Consider the following 21,934-nt stretch of genomic DNA (forward strand, 5'->3'; position numbering starts at 1 on the left):
TGCAGTTTTGAGTGTGACTTTTGCTATTTGAATTAAATGATGAAATGAAATATAATAAAGGATGCAGCGAATTGTTTGCGAATTGATGTACTGTTTGAAATAAAACGAATGATCTGGTCTGACAGATTAACTTGTTTTTCAACTTAATGTTACTTTAACGAATAAGATGAATTTAGCGTTTTATGATTTTAGGCAGATGAACAATTTCAAAGACTGTCAGACTCATACAAATCAACCAACGTGTTCTTTTCAGTTTTTAGCTATAAATTACAATCATTTCATGATGTATACCTTAAATCTTAAATCAGTATTATTTACGAGAGCACCTTTCATTGTGGTAAACGCGACGGACCAACAACCCAGGGCTTATGCTCAAAGTTACACGAACCCGATTTTGTATAGACGACGCGCGATTTACTTGTTTTCCCTACTAGAGTATTAAAAAAACTAAAACTTGTTAACTTGAAACCTATAAAACAGAAAAAAAGAAACTAATAATATTATAAACCTCCTAACAACGAACGAACACGATAATATATCACAACGGTTTTCGGCGGAACGATTCGCGAATACGAAATTTGTTTTTTTGTTTCCTACTATATTAATATTTAGATTTCCCGAGCGCGACGATTTGTTTCTGGCGGGTAATGATGGTTATCATTTGGGGGCAAAAGATTAGTTCAGTTTAGTTTTTTGATTACCCAAATAAACACCCATTACCTCGCACTTTTTTTTATTCACGGAACGACGGACGCGACGATTTCCGATACGACGACGACGACGACAACGACACGATACGCGGCGCGCGATTTGTAATGTACGGAACGAAAAACAAAAAGAGATACCTCCATACTTGTATAAACAGTTACAATTTGGTTGTGTGAGTGTTTGTGTGTATTGAACAGATATTATTCAACGTGTGCGGATTTGTTTTTCGTCTGTAAATTACTAGTAGAAATTTTGGCGCAGCTACTAATCAAAAGTAAGTAACACAAAGAGATTTGTTGTTTCAAATTGAGGAAATATGTTTTCTGTTTTCAGTCTTTGTTATTTTTTTTATTTGTTAACCTAATGTTAATCATTGGTGACTAACGCACAGCTGTCAGTCAATTTTAGTTAGTTTTCGCCGTTTACAGCATATCATTCTGTGGCGGTTTCTTAAAATTTGATTAGTCTTAGTTTTTGCTTGACCTTGTGTATGTTTTATGTCTTGTTTTCCAGTTTTTATGTTTTTGTGTGTATGTTTTATTATATCCGTAAACCATGATATATTTCAACTACCTAATGGCACCATATCTCTCTTAATAGCATCTCTTGGTTATCTGTTTAATTCACTTCTATAAAAAAAAAAAATCAATCAATCAGCTGCTGTGCAGGAACTTTCTTGTTCAAATAGTATCTGTTCAAAAAATAGATTGGTCTCTGGTGGATTTTTTTACAAATCGACGAAAACAAAACAAAAAAAAACTTAATAAAAACACGAAACCCGGCGACCCGACCCGACGACGAACAACGACGATTTTCCCGACGAACGCGAACGCGACCCGATTTCCCGATACGTACAAAATGTTTTTCTGCTTCTTTAACTTACCGTTTATTTTATTTTATTAGTTGTCTTGGGCATTTGTTTATTTTAGAACTCCTTTATATAGATAGTTTATACACCAAACTTTTTTTTTCTTGTAACATAACCAGAACGTTTCCAAAGGCAAAGAATACATACTAAAATATCACTTTTATCTAGAAAGAGTTCTCAAAAGGTTGCACGATGTTATAGTTTTGAATTCAGAGTGATGGGTAGTTCAAAGGCATTATTAATACGTACTGATCAATCTCTAATAGTCGATCAAATTATCCGATTCATCAACTCGAAACGAATTAAGAACTAATACGATACCAAACCGCAGCCAGCGATTGATAGTGCTCACCAAAACCTTTAAACAAAGCTAGCCATGCATTTGAATACAATTTTGTTTTTGATAACTCAAACAATTGTCAAAATAGACCAATAACTTTTACCTTTTCCTTTTTTTTTCGAAGAACTTTGTCTTAAATAAGGGCTCTATTTCTGATGAAGTGTCAGACTTCTGTGTAATCTTGACATAAGCGTCTGCTGGAAAATCGGTGTTCAAAATCGGCCGACGAATTCTGACGGAATCGTTAAAAAAAATCGATTTTTACCGATTTAGTCTGTGACTAAGAGAAAACCTGACTCAACCCGATTTAATCGGTCTTTTTCTTAGGGAGACTAAAAATCTTACTCCTGACGCATCCCAACTAAATCTGGTTGGTTGTTTTTGATTACCCGATTTCGTAGGGTGTGCCGTCAGATTGAGAGCTGTCATTTTTTAGGTGGGAAACCTTAAAACCCCATCACTCTGCTCAAATGTCACCTTTTGAAAGCTCACTCAGCGATTGTTTCGGACCGTTGAAAACCGAGAAATTGAAATATTCTTTAGAAGGCTTCAATTTTTCGGCCTAAAACTGCATACATTTAACCGCAGAATCTTGACAAGGGACAAATTTGAGCAAAATTTAACCCCATCAAAATTCTGAGACAAACCTTTATGATTTTTTTTTAATTTAGTCAACAGAAAACTACTCTCATGCACTCATTCGCAATCACCCATTTTGTTGTCACACAGATCAAGTACTGTACTTATTGTACGGAACATATAAGATTGTTTATAAAAGTGTTTATCTCTCTCGCTTTCCGCGATTTTTTTTCGTTAAATATACCACAATATAAACCATTGGCGTTCGTAAGCTCTTGTCGAATTGTGATGGAAATTATAATCCATTGTTTTTTTGTTTTGTTGGTTAGTTTTGTTCTTTCGCCGGAAAGCAGCACCAGAAGTCGCTCACATTTTTCACAATGATGAGTTTGAGGTTGGGAGGAAAGGGGATTTTTGCGTGTGTTGTTGGACTCTTAGGAAGGATATTGAATCGTTAACTCTGTTTTAATGCTCGCCACACCATAAGTATAGTACAAGTAGTAATAAAATGTATCGAGTGTCGGCAGACAACGATAGTGTTACCATATTTACGATTCGATTGTGTGTATGTGTTTGTTTGTGGCTTAAAACTTGCTATTTATTCTTTTGTGTTTCACAACGTAGATGAAAATTTTACCAACAAACTAATAATACACAAGAAGTGAAAACTCCTTAATTCAGTATCAAATTTTCAAATCTCCAAATAGTAAAAAAGAAAAGCCTCGCTCGAGAACGGTTTCGACCTCTGCAATCGAAATCGTTTGATTGGGCAAACTACAGCTCAGAATTGCGATCGATTAATTCGATATTACCACAATTAGTAATTAAATTAAGCCACTTTGAGAAACAAATGCATCATACTTGCTAGTCACTGTTTGTTTTCGTTTCCTCGATTTGTTTGTTTGTGTTTTGTTTTAAGAACAATTAAGCCGTCTTTTGCTGGTCTCGCGACGGCACAATCGATGCTGTAAAATTCCGTACATACCGAAACGCTGTTCTTTCGCCACTTAGATGCTGTACATCACCGTGAGGCGTTCGCTGAGCTGCTGCGGGAACTGTTCCACGAACCGGCTCCAGTTTTCATCGCCGACCTGGGTCTTGAACCCGTGCAGAATCTGTGGGTTAAAAGAGCGAAACAGAATTGATTGAAAGGCTTAAAATTATCATTTAATGAAAAAATGAATTAAATAATTGATAGACAAACGTTCATAAATTACTAATCTAATCTAATCTAATCAGAACCTAGCGCAGCCAATCTTTCGAAGGGATCCTGGAGAGTGCCTTAGGTTAGATGACGCCTAGCACTCTTCTTGTCATTTATTAACATTTGCAGTGCGCCATTGCATTGAAATGCATTGAGACATCACAAGCGTTAAAGCGGCCAGGCCTACTGCGTAAAGCCGTATCGCAGAGATGACTCGTAATTGGGTTGAGTTTGAGCACTGAGTGTTCGAACAACACAATTCTGAATCGACAGGGGAGGAAGAAGCGTGGGGACACACCACCATACGCTCCGTGATTTGTTTGTATTCGTTGGGAGCACCATGCTAAGAAGTTTTGGTACTCCGGGACCCTCTGGGATGGGACATTTTATTTCCACGAATGCCCTGGACACTATTTGCCGTGGTTATAGCGCCACAACTCGCTCTCTGTAACAGTATTCCTAATTCCAATCCACGCTCACCAAGTCGTCATGGCCTAGCGGTTAGCATTTTTGCTTACCAATCCAAAGACGGGGGTTCGAACCCCGCCTAGAGCGACTATGATTTTTCGTTCAATTTCAAATTTTATGTGTTTTTAACTTTCTCGTTGGGAGCAGATGGGCATCGAACCCAGATCCATTCGCTTACAAAGCGAACACCGTAACCAGTCAGCCACAGCCGCTCCCAGACAAACGTTCATAAATAACCGATGTTTTATTTATCGAAATAAACCTAAAAAAACATTCAGGGGCAGGGGGCAGAATAGGCCACCCTTAGTTTTGGGCTTTAGAATGGATTTCGACCAATTGTAAGGAAAGGGTCTTATAAAGGACGTCAAATAACATCGCCATACCAAAAACGACGCACTCTGAAAAAGTAGTTGAAAAAAACATTTTTTTAAATTGCATCAAAAATAGTTTTAAGTTAAAAAATTTCTTTAACCAACATTGAAGGGTACATCCCAAAGCATAGTAGGCTTATACTGCCGCTCCAATCTAGTCCGTCCCATATGTAAAAAGTGAGTGCTGAGATATCGCCGTGAGAAGCCCAGAAAATGTTTCACCTTTTTTTACATTTCTAATCACCAATTTTAACAAACTTTTTTAAACAATTATTTCAATATTGGTTCAAAAAGTACTCCTATCCAAAAATTTACTCAAAAAAGTTAAAATTTATAGGATAATTTGATAAATTTCCATGCTGGGACTGACCTGACTTTATTTATCCATCAATAAAGGCAAGTCTGTCAGGTTATCAAGGTAGGCTTGAACATTTACAACATAAATTTGCCTGTCATTTGTTGGTTTGTTTTGGTGGTTTTCCAAATTATTTTTATCAAAGATCTAAAAATTTGTTTGTTTCAGGTTTATTTAATTTGGAGGCAGCGAAAATTTAACCAGCAACGTTGTATTATTTCTATTTCTTTTGCTGCAGAACAAATAGATATTTGATTGCAATTATCAATATCTGGGCCCTAAAATTGAGTTATCCAGAATCGTTTAACGGAAGAGGAACCTAATCCAGAACCAGACCATGGCTATTCATTCAAGAATGAAAAAGTACTGATTGTATTGAATATTAGCTCAACGGTATGTAGTTTATTTTATTACCGTGGTTATCCCATGCATGAGGAAAAAAAAGACAAAATATGTTTTCTACTATTATGCTTCAAAATTCAAAATATACCGTCAATATGAAAAACTTTATGTTTTTAAGTTCTGCGAGTAATTAGGTACATAGTCTGAGTAAATATAATTATTAGACAATTTTTGCTGTTGATTTGTAAGACATTTTTATACAAGGAACTGACTTTCCTTTATTTTGCATATGGGACAGCACCAAAGTGATTTTTGTTTTGGAATTTTTAGAACAAACATAACTTTTTTATTAAATAGGCTTAAAGTAGAAGTTCATACAAGACAATTTTTAGGTTTATCTCAAAATTGACAAAAATACATATGGGACGGACTTGATTCGAGCGGCAGTATACTGAATTCATAAATTTGTAAGTTTTTTTCTATGGTATTTGGTGCATTTTCCTTGGGAGATGTTGGAACATGAATACAGTTGACGGGTTTGTTCAATCTAGAGCGTCCAATTTCCCGTCCCGGGATTCCCGGGATTTCCCGAAAAAAATGTTTCCCGGGAATTCCCGAAATTTAAGCGGAAGTATACTAACCCTGATCGCATAAATGTCCCATATGCATTTTCAGCGATTTCGAGTTTTTGATGCAGTTTGGTTCAAAATCGTGTGCTCTTTCAAAAGAGCCTATAACATCCAGTACTTTGTTCTAGAAATCAGGAGAAAATGCAGTTTTTTCGCGAAAACTTAACACGTAGCCTTATTTATGGGACAAACTTCAAATGCGTTTTTCTCAGCTTGCTGTTTTTGCATATGGGACATTTATGCGAACATGGGCAGTATATATTTCTTAAATTCTTTGAACTTTTTTTTAAAGGTCCCGAAAAAATAATAAATGAACAAACTCAACATGATTTTGTTAAATTAAATGTATAGTTTGGTTTATATATAATTAATCAGATTATCAGAAATTATGACATCAGAATTATTTCTGATAATATTATTTTTTAAGGCAACTTGGAATAGATCTTGCCTAATGAGTATTAAATTATTACAATTCGGTAAGCTTTCAACAGATTGATGTAATATAATCAAAACAATATTAACATCTTACCTCCAAATTAAAATTTAGATTTTTTACGTGCAAGAATATATTCAAAGCTTGCTCAAATATTTGAAAACATTGGGTTGTTTGGAGTAAAACCAACACTAAAACGTTACTTAATCCACCTTTAGGTGGTTTGTGTCTTCCTCTTATTTATAGTGATTCCAACCCCCCTAAAGTGTCCACATGTTGATGGATCTCCCCTAATAAAAATAAGTGATGAGTAAAAAATAGACTACCTACAGACTTTTTGTCAAGATTATACAGACACGGCCTTTGAGGAAAAAGGCATCCCTCTATACGGCTTTTTCGTGGCGATCAGACCCGACCAGTTGAGGTTATGTGAATTCAGACCATTTTTAAACTGCTTGTAATTTAAGATAGGTAAGTCAGATCTTGAAAATTCTTACTCCACCTTAAAGGTCTTCTCATATGCTTTCTAAAAATATATAACATGTGAGGGTTTCATGAAAAAACCACCCTTTTTACCATAATTTTAATTTAATATGAAGCAGTTTTTTTAACATAACTTTTTAAATACATGATAAAACTGCATGAATTTAAATAGCAACTTAGGGAATGTTAAGACGGATCGATTAAATCCATTCCGGCCAAAATCGGTTGAGCCTGTGACGAGATATTCCAGTGACATTGATTTGGTACACATGTCTACATACAGCCAAACACACAGACATTTGCTCAGCTGGTGATTCTGAGTCGATATGTACAAATGAAGGTAGGTCTAGGAGGTCTAATTAAAAAGTTCATTTTCCGAGTGATTTTATAGCCTTTCCTCAGTAAGGTGAGGAAGGTAAAAAGCTTTACCATTTGTTCAAGAGCTGTAACCAGTATTTGTCATGAAAAACATAATTTCTGCATGTTTTTTTTCTCATTTCAATAAACTGGTCACAGAGGCATGTTTAAAATTTCTCATCAAAAAACACCAAAATACATTTTCTTGTAGTAGAATGTTTTTTTACATGCAGTCAAGCTGTGAATTGATCTTCACACTTATTTAAACCATTAATGTTGATGTCCTATACAATTTTGTTGCTTAATATTAATTAAAATAAAGACCATAACAATTTTCAATAAATTTAGAATTTCCCGGGAAATTTGCTGAAAATTTCCCGTTTCCCGGGAAATTTGTAACTCCGGGAAATTGGACATCTAAAAGTAAGAGCTCTACAAGAGCTCTTCAGGGAAGCCACAGCACATCAATCCGGACTGCGGCAGGACAAAACTCTCTTCAAGAACTCTTTCAAACTCCTGATGAGGCTTTAAAGAGAATTTCATCCCGCCACGGCTTAAATCGCCATTTCCTCAGTGAGGGAGGCTAAACGGGAAATGTATGAAGAGAAAACAAAACTGAAAAGAAGTTATTGCCAAAATAGGTAGTGACAAAAAATTCCACCCACCTTCTGCAGCATCTCGTGCAGGTCCGTTTTCGGGTTCATCCAGGAGGCCGCCGCGTCACAGAAGAAGATAAAGTCCGGCACCACGCCGACCGGATTGACGGTAATCATCTGGCACATGCCCCGGAACGCCGAATCCTTTTCCTCGTTGTCGCGGATGTTGCGCAGCGAGGAGCACCTGTGAACGATCGCATCACAATCAGCAAAGTGGCACCCGGGGAAAAGGCGTTGAGCACGCGCAATACAAGACTCTCTTTTCAGTAGTGTAACGTAATAGGGACTTCATTTAGTGTCCGGTTTGACGATTTACATGTTGGAACAAACAACAAACGGTAATATATAAACACAGCGAACGGTAGTTACACGAATGAAAAGGAACAAGTAAACAGGTGCGACAACAAAACAACAAAACAGAAACAGTTCGGATTGTGGCAAAAGCGATCGTTGCCCAATCCGAGTTGTTTATGTTTCAAGAAAAAGAAAAACGTAAAAATTATTTAGTTACACACCACTGTCGAACAAACTGTTGCAACGATGGAGCCACTTCAAGGGGGCACACAAGACCGAGGCGACCGATTGTTATTGCTAAACAGAGAAATAAACAAAAATAGAGAGAGAAAGATAAAATACAAATGGTTTAACGGAAAAGACGGGGATTCTGGGATTATAGAAAAATAAATATGATTATTTTTTTTTACAATTGCAGCAAAATGTTCCTAAGTTATTCCTATTCTAGCACTTTTTTTATGTAAATCTTTACTAGCCACCCTATAAGGCTTTCTAGGCCCAGTGAAAAAAATAAGCATAATTGACTGCCAAATGAGTTGCTACTCCGTTATTGATAGATCAGGTGAAGTTGAACAATTAATCCAAAATGATTAGTGGGAGCCAATCATCCCAAGATCCCTTCTATATTAGTCAATACCTTTTCTTGGCACAGTAAAAAAAATTAAAGAAAAAATCAAATTATTCGCTCTACAGTATTGCCTTGGCGTTCTCCATTGCTAGATTCCTACTCGAAACTAGGTGTCCGAAGGCAATTGCAAACCTCTTTTCAACCTTTCCATCCACCTCGGGATTCGAACTGCCTCCACCTGGACTGAGCTTTCGACCTAACCTCTAGGTAAGCCGGGGCCAACATTTACTTCCTCGTCCGACGGAAGGCGATCAGACAAAATTAGTCTCGAAAAATGCCACCGGGACCTTCTGGGATCGAACTCAGGCCGACTGGGCGTGAGGCAACCACGCGTACCACTACACCACAGTGTCCTGATGCAAACAAAGATCGAGCTGTCACTTGCCGTGCGACTTCCTGCTGTTCGCTACTCCCACATGTTGCAGGCAATTTTTGCTTGTCTGCTACAACGACCAACCGCCCTAATTATTCCAACAAATGTTAGAGAATAACCATTCGGACCTGTCAATTTTTTTTTCGAGTTGAAATTAGTGTTATCAAATTCACTGCGTATTGACAAACGGTGATGTACGATGGAATGGGTCTGGAAAGTTTCATCCTCAACATCTGCACACCGTTTTGAATGGTATCGACGATCTTGGCTTCGATGTTGTCCTCGACGTAGACCGGGATTTTTATGGTCGGTTTGACTTTGGAGCGACTGATTTGGAGTTCTTGAGTTGTTAATGGAAGGCTTGACGTTTCTTCTCGTGGAAGACATGCTCCCCTGACCCACTGTACTGTTAAAGTCATTCTTCCTGGTCCTTTGTCTAGCCGAGCTTTTATTACCCAATTCTTCTTTCCTGAAAATAGACTTTTCATTCAACCGTAGCGTTGGTTATAATACACCAGCTTATATAAAATTAAAGTAAATTAATATAAAGGTCCTAAACTGAGCGAACTGCTATCTATTGAACAATAGATCTAACTAATTATTTGAGACTAGTAACGGAACGTGAAAGTCGCTTCACATGTTGTTTTCTATTCGTTTTCAGACGGGTAAATAACTTTACAAAAATTACAAAACAACAAACAGATTCAAATGTTTCATAGAAATAACAACAATTAACAAATATATCCTACATTATTTCCTAAACTGAAGCAAACTAAATTGCCAAAAATTTACCTGTATTCTCCAGCAGCGTCTTGGGCGTATTCGGATTGTTGATGATGTCGATCAATTGGGTGAGCACCAGCGGAATGTACGTCTTTGTGTCTTCCCCTGTAAAAAGTAAGCAATGGTCAGCAAATGGGATCATCCGCAACAAGCACAACCAACAACGTACTCAATTTTATGCTGATCTCGCCGATCGCCCAGGTGGCGTTGTTGCACACGGAGATGTACTCCGGGTTCAGATTCTGGCCCAGGATGGGCAAAAAGTCAGCGATGAACGGGTGCACATGCTGGAAGCATGCCTTCGTCAGGTCCCCGAGCAGGGCAAACGACGACTGTCGTACCTCCGGCATAGAATCCTGCATGCACTGGTACAGAAGCTGCATAATGTTGCTGCTGACGACGAGCGACTCGATGTGCCCGTCCAGACCTTCCGCCAAACCGGACAGCAAATCCAGCGCGACAATCATGAAATCCTTATCCGGGAGCTCGTACTGTCCGGGGCTGGCCGTACTGGCCAGATCTTGGTTCAGCGTTTGCTGAATCAGCGAGATGCACCGCCGGTAGACTGGTTCGCAGTACGGCAGGAAGCCAGACTGCAGCGCCGTGGCCACACTCGACAGGCACTCGAGTAGCGGGAACAGATCTTTGTCCTCATCTTTTAGCATGTTCCACTTTTGGATCAGCGGTGGCATCAGCATGCTAATGTATTCCGGTTTGTTCAGATGAACTCCGACCGAGTCGGCCAACGTTCCAATGGCGTCGTACAGAATCAGTAGATTTTTGTGCTGATATTTTCCGAACGCAAACACGAGGGTCTTTAGAATGAATCCCAAGTACGGCACCAGTTCCGTACATGCTTCCTCCTCGAGGGTTGCGAACGCAGAACACGCCGCCTCCTGTACGCGTTTGTTGGCATCGAGAATACGCTTCAACAGCTCCTCCATCAACGGCTTCAGATATTGATCGTGCGGTTGGCTGACGACCCAGTGGGCATAACGGGACAGCGTCCAGCAGGTGATTGCGCGGACCAACGCCTTCTTGTCCGACAGACACGAAATCAAGTACGGAATCAGCTCGGGCAGGTGGGGCGTCATGCCGTTCATACAACCTTCGGCAATCGCACCCAGGGCCAGAATGCCGCTTTCCTTGACCTGCCATTCCTGGTGGAAAAGCGTCTCCTTCAAGATGGGCAGCAAAATCGGAAGGAAGTCGTCCTTGAACACGTTCGCAAGCACATCCAGAGCCGCCGCACTGCACTTGCGCAAATTCCAATCGGACAGATTACTGTCATCGTCCATATCGTCGTAGGGATCATCCATATCTTCCTCCTCCTCATTGCCTTCCATCGCGCGGGCACCCGTATCTTGTGCGCCCATGCTGCCGGCCTTTTGGGTGTGCGTTCGGGACTTGTGGAACCGCGGCTTGATGTCCTCCTCGCGATCCGGAATCATTTCGTCCTCCTCAACGTCACCCTTCAGGATAATGATGTCAATGTCGGAATACCGCATGCCTCGCACGAGTACCGGCGCCAGTCGGTTCAGGTGTGGCGTCAGCACCTCCTTGCAAATGCTCTGCTCCGCGAGGGACAACCAAAACTCGCAAGCCTCCAGTGCGGTCTCGTCGGGATCCTGCGTCCGCACCAGCATGTACTCAATGATGTTGTTCATGTGCGGCATTAGACGATCCATTCGTACCTCCAGCAGCATCACCAACCCTCGGCAAACGTTCTTGCGAACCTCCCGGTCCTCATCTGACGACAAGTGGAACAAATTCTCGATGAACGTGTCGATGTGCAGCATCAACGCTTGCGTACGATTGATGATGAACTGATTGATACAGGCAATCGCGTGCGACCGAATCTTCGGGCTAGAGTGACGGAAAAATTGCAAAAACTTCGGAATCATGATGTTCAACGGCCGGTTCAGCGCGGCACTGTCCAGCGTATCGGCCGAATCTTCGCAAATCTTCTGCAATGCCCCGAAGGCGCCCTCGCACACGCTGTACTCCTGCGAGTCGAGCATGTCGCACAGCGTCGGCAACAGCTCGGGCCAACTCTGCAGACTGCCCTTGTTGGCAATCGTCGTGATCAGGATTCCCACCGTCGCACGGATCAACGGCGAAGGATCGCCCAGCGCCTGTAGACATTCCTGCTTGATGTACTCGATGATGGCCGGCTGCAGGTGCGTTCCGTGGATGCGGATGTTGTTCTTCAAAATCAATCCCGACAACGAGCGCGTTGGCTCATCCTGCGTCTTCAGCTTGGTCAGCACGTAAATCAAGTAGTTGTTGAAGTCTGGATATTGGTTGAGTTCCTCCAGTTTCTGTGAAAGTAAAGAAAAAGCTGTCAGTGCAAAATCTTTTCAACGAGCTCCACAAAAAACAACTAAAACAGTTGGGAGGGCCTTCTAAAGATCCATCTCGAAATATGATCATTGAGCACATCCGGCCAAAACAAAAATTATTTATTTAAGTACGGTGTGGAGATCGGACGGAACGCGGTCAATAAAAGTTGCGCATTCTATTCTGCCGTTCTACGCATAAGTGCCCCATGTGTTTAAAAAAGTGTTCAAAAAAGTTTTGTGTTTCTACGCATAATTGTCCCGTGGGTTCCTATTCGCCCTATGTGTCCCTAATCGTCTCAGTTAGCAGTTTATCACCCTTACTTGTAATTCTCTAGCTATATACCTAACAGGTAAACAAGACATAATGCTTAGTAAAACTAATGATTCAGTATAAAAAAAATACTTGGTGCGACATTTATGCGTAGATGTTTAACGATGGGACAAACAGACTTGGTGTTGTTTTTAATGAGTTTCCGAACAAAGTACCAGATTTTATGTGTTTTTCTTTAAGTACACATCAAACTAAACTTAAAAATTTCATAAAGTCAAAATCATCCAAAACTGACATGGAACAATTATGCGTAGAACGGCAGTACAATAAACCAAATTTTCAGTGTTTGCTTTTTGGGTGTTTTTAATACCCCTAACTCAAGGCGGTTTCAAAAACTCCCAAAAAACAAAAACTAGAAATTTGATTCATTGGACCTTTTCAAAAAAAAAAAATCCAGATTTTTAGTGGTGCACTGAAAATACGCCACACTTTTTATTCAAGTGCCCAAACACATGAATGATTGAATAAAGCCACACCATAGATCTAATTGGTTTGTGTTTCAACATCAATCCAAATCACAATCACTGACGAACTGACGTACCACGAGCAAACCACTTTTGACCGCAGTTGTCTTCTGCTTGTTTGGCGTTTTTTGCTTCTAGCGAACAATCTGTCAACAGATTTTTCTCTCTTCCCGCACTTCACTGCTCAACAAATGACAGTTTTTTTGAATTTTCTAATTTTCTAATTTTTTTAAATTATGTTTGTTTGTATTTTAAAATTTATAAAATTCTGTTTTTCAATTTTAAGTTTAAATCGAAAATATCAAAATTTCTTGATTCATAAATTTCTGTTTGAAATTTTTCTGCCAGACAATTTAATGATAATTGTTGGGCTTTCCCTCTAGTTTATAACATTTTCATTTCGAGCATTTTACAAAGTCCGTCCTTTTAATATAATAATTCTGCATTTTGAGATACAGAATCACAAGGCATTTAAGAGTTTTCAAAATTATTAATGAGCAATTCCAGCCCAAAACAGGATTTTTTTGGTACTTTTTTCTTGACCCTCTCCGATTTCAATGAAACTTTGTATACATGTTAGCAATTTGTGTGTATATGGAACCAGTTTCACCCGATAATGACATTTGAGAAGGGCGTAAGTGTTTTAAATATTTTTGCATTTAAAACATTGGACGACCTTTCCGGTAAAAATATTTTCGAGGCTGATAGAAATTGGCAAAAACCACCAACAACCTTTTTTTAAATATTTTTTTTTTATTTTTAAAACCGCTGTAACTCCACAAGGATTGGACTTAGTACAGTGGTCAATATGGAGACTTTTATTAAAAAATGACTGAAAAATCGATTCCCGTATTCGGTTTTTGAAAAATTTTGACGTTTAGAGCACTTTTGAAAAAAATGTTTTTAGTAAATGATTTTTTGTATTTTTTTAGAAGAGTTGTTCCATCCAAGCTCCATCCTTTATGTTTCGTGATTTTTTTTGTAACATCTTAAGCTATTTCCACAAAAAAAAAAAAACAAAAAATCTAAAAAAAGTGGCTTTTTTTATTCAAAAACTTTTTATATAATCAATTATTTGTCTTTCCGCGGCCGGCTGCCTAATATTTAAAATTTTCAACCGATAAGCATTTTGATTCAAATCAAAAAATCAAATTATTCGCTCTACAGCATTGCCTTTGCGTTCTCGATTACGAGATTCCTACTCGAAACTAGGCGTCCGAAGGCTTGATTGTTCAGGCAATTGCAAACCTCTTTTTACACCCAAGCTTCCATCCACCCCGGGATTCGAACTGACGACCTTTGGATTGTGAGTCCAACTGTCTACCAGCGACTCCACCGAGACATGACCCAGGGAGACGACTCCTTCACCTGGACTGAGCTATCAACCTAACCCTTTAGGTTACTTCCCCATCCGACGGAAGGCGTGGTCAGACAAATCTCGTCTCGAAAAATGCCACCGGGACCGTCTGAGATCGAACTCAGGCCGACTGGGTGAGAGGCAATCACGCTTACTCCTACTCCACGGTCCTGGCTTCAAGCATTTTGATTATCGGTTGAAAATTTTAAATCTCACATCGTCACATCACTGCCACTCGTGAATCCTGACCTCACACCCATCTACAAACAAGGGGCTGGAAACTCTAATATTACTTAAGAATACTGAGTATACTAACGATATTCCAGTATACTTGTTAGTATACTTACCGAACAGCAATAAACTGTTAGTATATTAAGATACTCTCAGTATATTGGTAAGTATACTGGCGATTGGAAGGAAATAATAAGTATACTAACATATATTTTGATATACTGGTTAACAAAATAATTATAGATCTAAGAGTTTCCAACCCCTTGTCTACAAACCCCCTCAAAACTCATGTGATACTTTGTCAGAGATGCAGTCAATTGTGCGGTCTCTATCACTCAAGTATCGGACTAACATTCCCATCAACCTCCCCGTGACCCTACCACTGGTCGTGGCCGGCGCCGGTATTGATCAGCATGATAGGGACCTTTGAGCTCCCAATCATCTTCCACGGCTCGTGGATGTAACTTCTGGAGGTCCTGGTCAATAACGGATTAGCAAAATATATTGCAAACAAGCACCGCGCGCAGAAAAGTAAAACGCCTTTTCCGTTTCTGTTCTTAAGCTGCGTACATACCGTTTTTAGAAAAATCTTTTCGCGGCCTCTTCCTTGACCGTTTCTTGAGCGTTTTAATGGAGTTTTGCGTTCCTTCCGATTTCCGTATCAGCCTTTAGAAAGTACTACTGTGAGAAGGCTCTAGGAGTCCTCTAGGAGAATAATCCCTCTCGAAAAAAAGCAAGCCTGATTTACATATTACAAAATGCTTTATCCAGATATTCTATTGAGTAGTTCTCTACGATTTGGATTATCTGAAGCTTTGGGAAATGTTTCCTTCGGATAATTGAACTATGGAAAAATGGAAATAAAAGTCTAATCAAATCGAAACAGTTTTAAACGTCTTTTTCTGCATTAATAATCATGTTTAGCTGTTTTTGCTTAAACTTTTATGAAATTTAAATGTTCAGCACCGCAAAAACATTTTTTTCTCACAAAACAAAATCGTCAATATTTAGAAATTTTGGAAACTTATGATTGCAAAACAACTGGACAGGTGTATAATAAAAACTAGGTTTTCATTCAACTGGTGAAACCATGGCCTGTAATTTCATTTTTATTTTTTTATTTTTTACATTTACTTTTAAATAATGATTGAAAAGGTGTTAAACAAAGTGTTCTGTATAGGGACCAATGGGATCATCCATAAATACCGTGGAATTTGTAATAGGCAATAGAAAACAAGGCATTTCAATTGAAACAGTGTTATTTTGCCAAGGAACCATATCTTTTGCTCCAACAACATCTGAGCAGGTAAATAAATTAGCCAGCATCCAATTGAATGCAAATATTTGTCCGTGAGCAGAGAGAGAACAAAAAAAATCGACAGCATCACGTATTCATTACAAAACATACCATTTGCACGGCCCGCTGGATGGCATTGTCCGTCGATTGGGACTGCTTCAGCAGTGTGATGATCTGGTTCAGTCCGTCCGGTTGCGGTTCCCACGTCGTCATTTTGTTGCCGCTGACAATCTGTTGCGCTTCACCGCACTTTGTATTCACACCACGGCAGAAATCCCGTTACTCCGATGGGGGGAAGGCGCACCAGCACTTCTGGACAGATTTTCACTCTTCTTCGCACACACCAAGGAACAGCAAACCCTTTTCTTCCGTCGATGGCCACTGGCTTCCACAATGCACAAAAACTAGTTTTAGCCCTCTTTTTTCTGCACGGTCGTGTCGTCGTGTTCCTTTTTGGCAAAAATGGAGGGGAGTCGGTGGCTTCTTTGTTCCCGCGAGGTCTTCTTTTCTCCCCCGGGGAGGAGGGTTTCGGAAAGTGGTTCTGCGGCCTGTAGCCAGCCAACAAGGCTGGGGGGAAACAAAAAGGGGGAAAAATATTGTTAACCATAATGGTCATTTGCGGCGTGTGCCCCGGAGCAAGATTGCCACACTAAAATTTCCTAATCCCGTGGCACGGCACGCACGGGGTAGAGAAGACAACGACGGGAAACAAAAATGTCTCCGGCGAAGGAAGAGAAAAAAGTGAAAACGCCTCGGCGACCAACTTTAAACGCTCATTTCCTACCTTTTCCGGAGGTTGTGGTGGGTGTCCGTACCAGCAAAATGATGCGGGCGTCGTGCCGGAACGAATTATGCGCTGCTCGGGTCGGATTTTGCCGAAAAATGTGCGATAAAACGGAAAAATATTGCAATTTTGACGCTGCGTGTCCGTCCTCAGATGACTTTTTCCGATGGATGATGAGAGGTAGGGTAGAGTTGAGTGTCTAAATGTCAAAAAATCAGGGGCACTCACGCGACGCGCGCGGTAGCTCACGAACGGTAATACTACCCAGTTTTGGGTTGAGTGTATGTCAAATCTGTGATCTGTTCAAAGCGTATACTCAAAGTTGGGCATGGTGGGCCACTTGTTCAAAAGTTGAGAAATAATAATAATGGAACATTTCTGCCATGGCTAGATTTCTGGAGTTTCGTTTTTGAAAAGGTTCTATAAACCAAATTCTCAGTTTTTGCTTTTTGGGTGTTTTTGAAATCGCCTTGAGCCAGGGGTATACAAAACACCCAAAAAGCAAAAACTGAAAATTTGGTTTATTGGACCTTTACAAAAACTCCAGATTTCCATGCGAGCAGTTTTTGCTTTTTCTACAATGTATTCCTTATGGGAAAACTGTCATTTCTACCACTCGAATCTAGAGATCCGAAATAGGGAGACTGGTCGAAGTGAATTTGTCGTACCCAAACAGACACGAGTTTGACGTATCCAAATGAGCATTTGCCTTAACGCCCAGCAAAACTTATCAGTGTTGCCAAGCTCAAAACATACGTTGCCAGATCGATTTAGCAAACTCCCTGGGTCTCTATTCGAATCGGGTGCTCCATTGGGTCCTGAACCCATGTTCGCATAAATCGACGGCAACATTTCAAACTTCATCATGTGCATTTTGGTACTTTCTGGGTTATTGCATATTTTGGAAGTACTTCTAATAAGCTACCTCTCCACCAAAAATGAGCAAAAGTTACTTCAGTAATGCACTGATGAACTGACGTGCCACCCCATACTAGGCTACGTGTTAAGTTTTCGCGAAAAAACTGGATTTTCTCCTGATTTCTAGAACAAAGAACTGGATGTTTCTGAAAGAGCACACGATTTTCAGCCAAATTGCATCATTGACTCAAAAGCTATGAAAATGCATATGGGACATTTATGTGATACAGTGGCAGTGCGTGATGTTGACATTTCAGGCGTGCACCATTCGTAACGCCATCTTCGCTTAAAAATCTGGGTCCATACTTTTCTCCAACGGCATTTAAACCCGGACAGATAAAAGGACCATAGTTGATCCATCGAAAAAATGTTGTCCTGTCAAAAAAATTTGCATTAAAATGAAAAAAAAAGTGATCACACGGAGAATCAGCATTACACTTTTTGCAGTTCAAAGAAATGGTCTTTAATTGTTTTTTTCACCGTTGTACCGTCATGATTTGAAATCCGGACACTTAGTACCATATTATTTTTAGTATAGCTGGCAAAAAATCATGTAATAAGTTGGAAATGTAGAAATATCATCAGGATGTAGTATTAACAGTCAGTTTTAAGAGAATGCATGCAAAATATGTCTTTTCTGACAATTTTTCATTAGACTTTGAAAATTAAGATGACTTGTTGTGCTTCGAATCCCGGACACTGTTGAAAGCTGATTCGAAATCCGGACACTCGATTTTGCTTATGAATAGGTCTGAAATAAGCTGTTAACATCAAAACAATCGATATTTTAAATAAAAAATGGCTGGAATTTAAGAAAATCAAAAACATAAATTTCTGCTTTGCCTTCCTGGTACGCCTATGAAATATTTCACGTGAAATGTTTCGCATGTTCGGTAATCTTAAAATTTTATTTTATTTTATTGTTTTGACATTTACTACAGCGTTCAAACAAACTTTAAATGCAAGTTGATGTTAGAATTCATCAAATAACACAGTTTTGACATTCATAATGCGAACTTATATCCAAATAATTGATAAAACAAGATGAGGTGTCCGGGTTTCGAAGCGTCCGGGAATTCGAATCATGACGTTACACTCGGTTCACCCCGAGGTTCACCCTTACCAAAAATGATTTTTTGAGTTCCAAATCCCACTGTTCATACAAATTTTTCAGTTCAACCCATATAACCATTTTTATGGTTGTAGTACCTGAACCTAAGGGTTAAGCACTTCGAGTATATCGCATACTGTGTATGGCAGCGTACCATACGCGCATAATACTGGCATGGTATGGTCAACTTTTTGATACGATTTATATCAGTGCAGTTGTCAAAATCGTTCAAAATAGTAAACAAGGCTTGATTCTAAGCTAGATTGCTCTCAACACAAGTTTTTTTTTCGGGAATTTGAATATTAATATGTGGATATTTCATATAATTGTGGAAAAAAGATCAGTTGGCCTTACAGGACGAAGTAAAGCGGCTATAAATTATTTTATTTATTAATTTTATAAGTTCCGGGCGAATTGCGTACGCTTGTTTGATAATGTTTAAAGCTTTTCAATAGCAAAATATTGTTCTTGTTTTTGCAGAAGTCCACTTGAATGTACTCTTGTGAAAAATCTCCGTTCGAATCATGGAACCTGCAAATTCAAGTTTTCACACAATCTTTGGTAGAGAAGGGTATACCATCAAATCAAACCATTCCTAAGGGCAGATCACTTCTGATACTGAGGTGTGTATGGAGTGTGTATGTAGTGAGTATCGTACTAGATATCGAGCGTATGGTACGCGACCTATACGCGACCCAGTATTAAACATTTCCTATGAAGATTTATTTCAGTGTTGAAACTTTTGACATTTCTCAACGTCAAACTTTGGTGCTGTTTTTGTTGATAGTTGGGTTCAGTTGTTTTGCAGTTTGTTTTTTTTTTTTTTAGTTTTTGAGAAAAGTTTCGGTAAACATGGACGGAAATGAACCAAATTTGGGTGAAATGCGAGTAAGAAAATAATTTCACAACTCTCGGAATAACACATGTTAATCAACATTCCCCCCAAGGCTAGATTTTGGAGGCGCATCCAGGGAAATTGAACAGCGTAGCGATTGGCGAGCTGCAAGCTGCCATTAATAAAATGGAACCGACAGACATCTTGCCGAATCCGAAAGGGTTTAAATTTACGGCTATCGATCAGATGTGCTTGGACAGTATCGCCGATTTGACCGAGTTAAATTTCAAAGAGGAAGAGATGAATTTTGCAGACTCGTTGAATGTTCGAGATCCAGAGTTGGAGTTTGTGAGCGCTGGCGGTTTCGCCAAACCGGAGCCGGAAGAACGTGAGGAGGACATGACTTTTCAAGACTCGTTGAATGTTCGAGATCCAGAGTTGGAGTACGTGAGCGCTGGCGATTTCGCCACACCCGAGTCGGAAGAGCCAGATGATGATGGCGCATTTGAAGGATCTGAAAGTTACCCCGAACCGGAAGCTGGTTTAGAAGACTCGGAAGCAGATGATACGATTTATGACGCGGAAATTTTATTTGATAACTTTAAGGGTGAACTTAAACTCAAGAACAGCACGACCAAGAAGCACACATATCGCATAAGGGATTCCAACGGAAAAGTGCATCTTATAAAAAAAGCAAAATAGTTTGGATGCTCACGAACGGAAGATCGGGACAAGTTGCGACACGCGTTAGAAGATATCAGGAGAAAGTTGGCAAATAATAAGCTGTATCAAGCCAACAATACGTGATTACAGATTAAAAATAAAAACAGAAATCGAAAGAAATCGCTATTTGAATACTTCGTTTTATTATCAGAAATAATTCCACTCCAGTAATTCCAGTAAATAATTAGGTAAATAACAAAAAGCTTATTCTTAAATCTAGTCATTTCTCGAGTGCCATCAACTGGGGCAAATAGGGACAGTCTGAATAGTGACAGTAGTATTTGAAGCCTTTAACAGAATCAAAACAATAAATGTGAACAGATTTTGGTGTAGTTTTGGAACTGCACTAATCGAAACCACACAACAAGTTCAAAATATCGATCATTACTATAATCAATATGCTGAAACCGCTGTACCAAATCGCCCCTGGTGTCCCGATTCTCCCCAGATACCAGCATACCAGCAGGCTATGGCAACAGGCTTAGCCAAATGGTTACGCTGTCCGCTTTGTGGTTCGATTCCCATCTGCTCCAACCTTCTATCGAATGAGGAAGTAAAACGTCGGTCCCGGCCTTGGTTGTTAGGCCGTTAAGTCGTTCCAGGTGCAGGAGTCGTCTCCATGCCGTAAGTACAAACAACACACCAAACCAAACCTGCTCCGGTGGAATCGCTGGCGGTGATTGGACTCGCAATCCAAAGGTCGTCAGTTCGTACCCTGGGGTGGAAGGTTCCTTGGAGTAGAAAGAGGTTTGGGTGCCCTCCCCATTCAAGCCTTCGGATTCCTAGGTTCGAGCAGAAACTTGAAATAGAGACCACAATAGACCTGGGGGTCGTTAATGTGAATGGTTTGATTTGATGGTATACCCTTCTCTACCAAAGATTGTGTGAAAACTTGAATTTGCAGGTTCCAAATGATTCGAACGGAGATTTTTCACAAGAGTACATTCAAGTGGACTTCTGCAAAAACAAGAACAATATTTTGCTAATGTAAAGCTTTAAACATTATCAAACAAGCGTACGCAATTCGCACGGATCTTATAAAATTAATAAATAAAATAATATATAGCCGCTCGACTTCGTCCTGTAAGGCCAACTGATCTTTTTTCCACAATTATATGAAATATCCACATATTAATATTCAAATTCCCGAAAAAAAACTTGTGTTGAGAGCAATCTAGCTTAGAATCAAGCCTTGTTTACTATTTTGAACGATTTTGACAACTACACTGATATAAATCGTATCAAAAAGTTGACCATACCATGCCAGTATTATGCGCGTATGGTACGCTGCCATACACAGTATGCGGTATACTCGAAGTGCTTAACCCTTAGGTTTTGATTCAATTATGATTAGCTTAGAATCAACGCAGTAATTTTGTTGTTGTTTTAAAAAGTGGTTGACAAAATTCAGCAAGTTAATTCTACCCTATATTTTGAGTTGTTTCAATAGAGCTATCTACGTGCGCATGTATTGCGTGTACGTACACGATGGATTTTTAGGTTAAAATTTGTGGTCGCCAGCAAAAACAAATGGTAAGCTAGTGTGCGTGAGATCGGGCTTAGATAACTCTATTGATTTTGAAGGTTCTTTCTTCGGAAGAAATCGGTCAAGAAAAATTTCAAATGGGCAGCTGCGGTAGCGAAAGCAAGCCAGAGAGGGTGAAGAAAAG

At 39.5% G+C, this 21,934-nt stretch overlaps 2 protein-coding genes and 1 long non-coding RNA gene across 4 annotated transcripts; 1 reads left to right on the top strand and 2 right to left on the bottom strand.

Annotated features, from left to right (window-relative positions):
* Positions 1 to 3,067: 3,067 nt before the first annotated feature.
* Positions 3,068 to 16,866, bottom strand: LOC120418803 (transportin-1). 2 transcript variants are annotated; one of them, XM_039581287.2, is made up of 7 exons: positions 16,678 to 16,865; positions 16,005 to 16,460; positions 10,041 to 12,192; positions 9,881 to 9,976; positions 8,309 to 8,384; positions 7,803 to 7,977; positions 3,068 to 3,610 (listed from the first exon to the last, which is right to left on the bottom strand). In XM_039581287.2, the coding sequence occupies exons 2-7, from the start codon at positions 16,104 to 16,106 to the stop codon at positions 3,503 to 3,505; spliced, it is 2,709 nt and encodes a 902-aa protein (XP_039437221.1). In that variant the 5' UTR covers positions 16,107 to 16,460; positions 16,678 to 16,865; the 3' UTR covers positions 3,068 to 3,502. The 2 variants fall into 2 exon arrangements, 1 of the variants encoding a protein (XP_039437221.1); XR_005605620.2 differs by lacking the exon at positions 8,309 to 8,384 and having other exon boundaries at positions 16,678 to 16,866.
* Positions 16,867 to 19,498: 2,632 nt separating this feature from the next.
* Positions 19,499 to 20,762, top strand: LOC120418832 (uncharacterized). The gene is made up of 2 exons (XM_039581350.2): positions 19,499 to 19,594; positions 19,659 to 20,762. The coding sequence occupies exons 1-2, from the start codon at positions 19,559 to 19,561 to the stop codon at positions 20,241 to 20,243; spliced, it is 621 nt and encodes a 206-aa protein (XP_039437284.1). The 5' UTR covers positions 19,499 to 19,558; the 3' UTR covers positions 20,244 to 20,762.
* A 19-nt stretch (positions 20,763 to 20,781) lies between these two features.
* LOC128093454 (uncharacterized) lies at positions 20,782 to 21,546 on the bottom strand. The gene is made up of 3 exons (XR_008212487.1): positions 21,284 to 21,546; positions 21,129 to 21,221; positions 20,782 to 21,063 (listed from the first exon to the last, which is right to left on the bottom strand). It is a non-coding gene; the product is annotated as an uncharacterized LOC128093454 (long non-coding RNA).
* Between the last annotated feature and the right edge of the window lie 388 nt (positions 21,547 to 21,934).

This window comes from Culex pipiens, chromosome 3, assembly GCF_016801865.2.
Source record: "Culex pipiens pallens isolate TS chromosome 3, TS_CPP_V2, whole genome shotgun sequence".
NCBI lineage: Eukaryota > Metazoa > Arthropoda > Insecta > Diptera > Culicidae > Culex > Culex pipiens.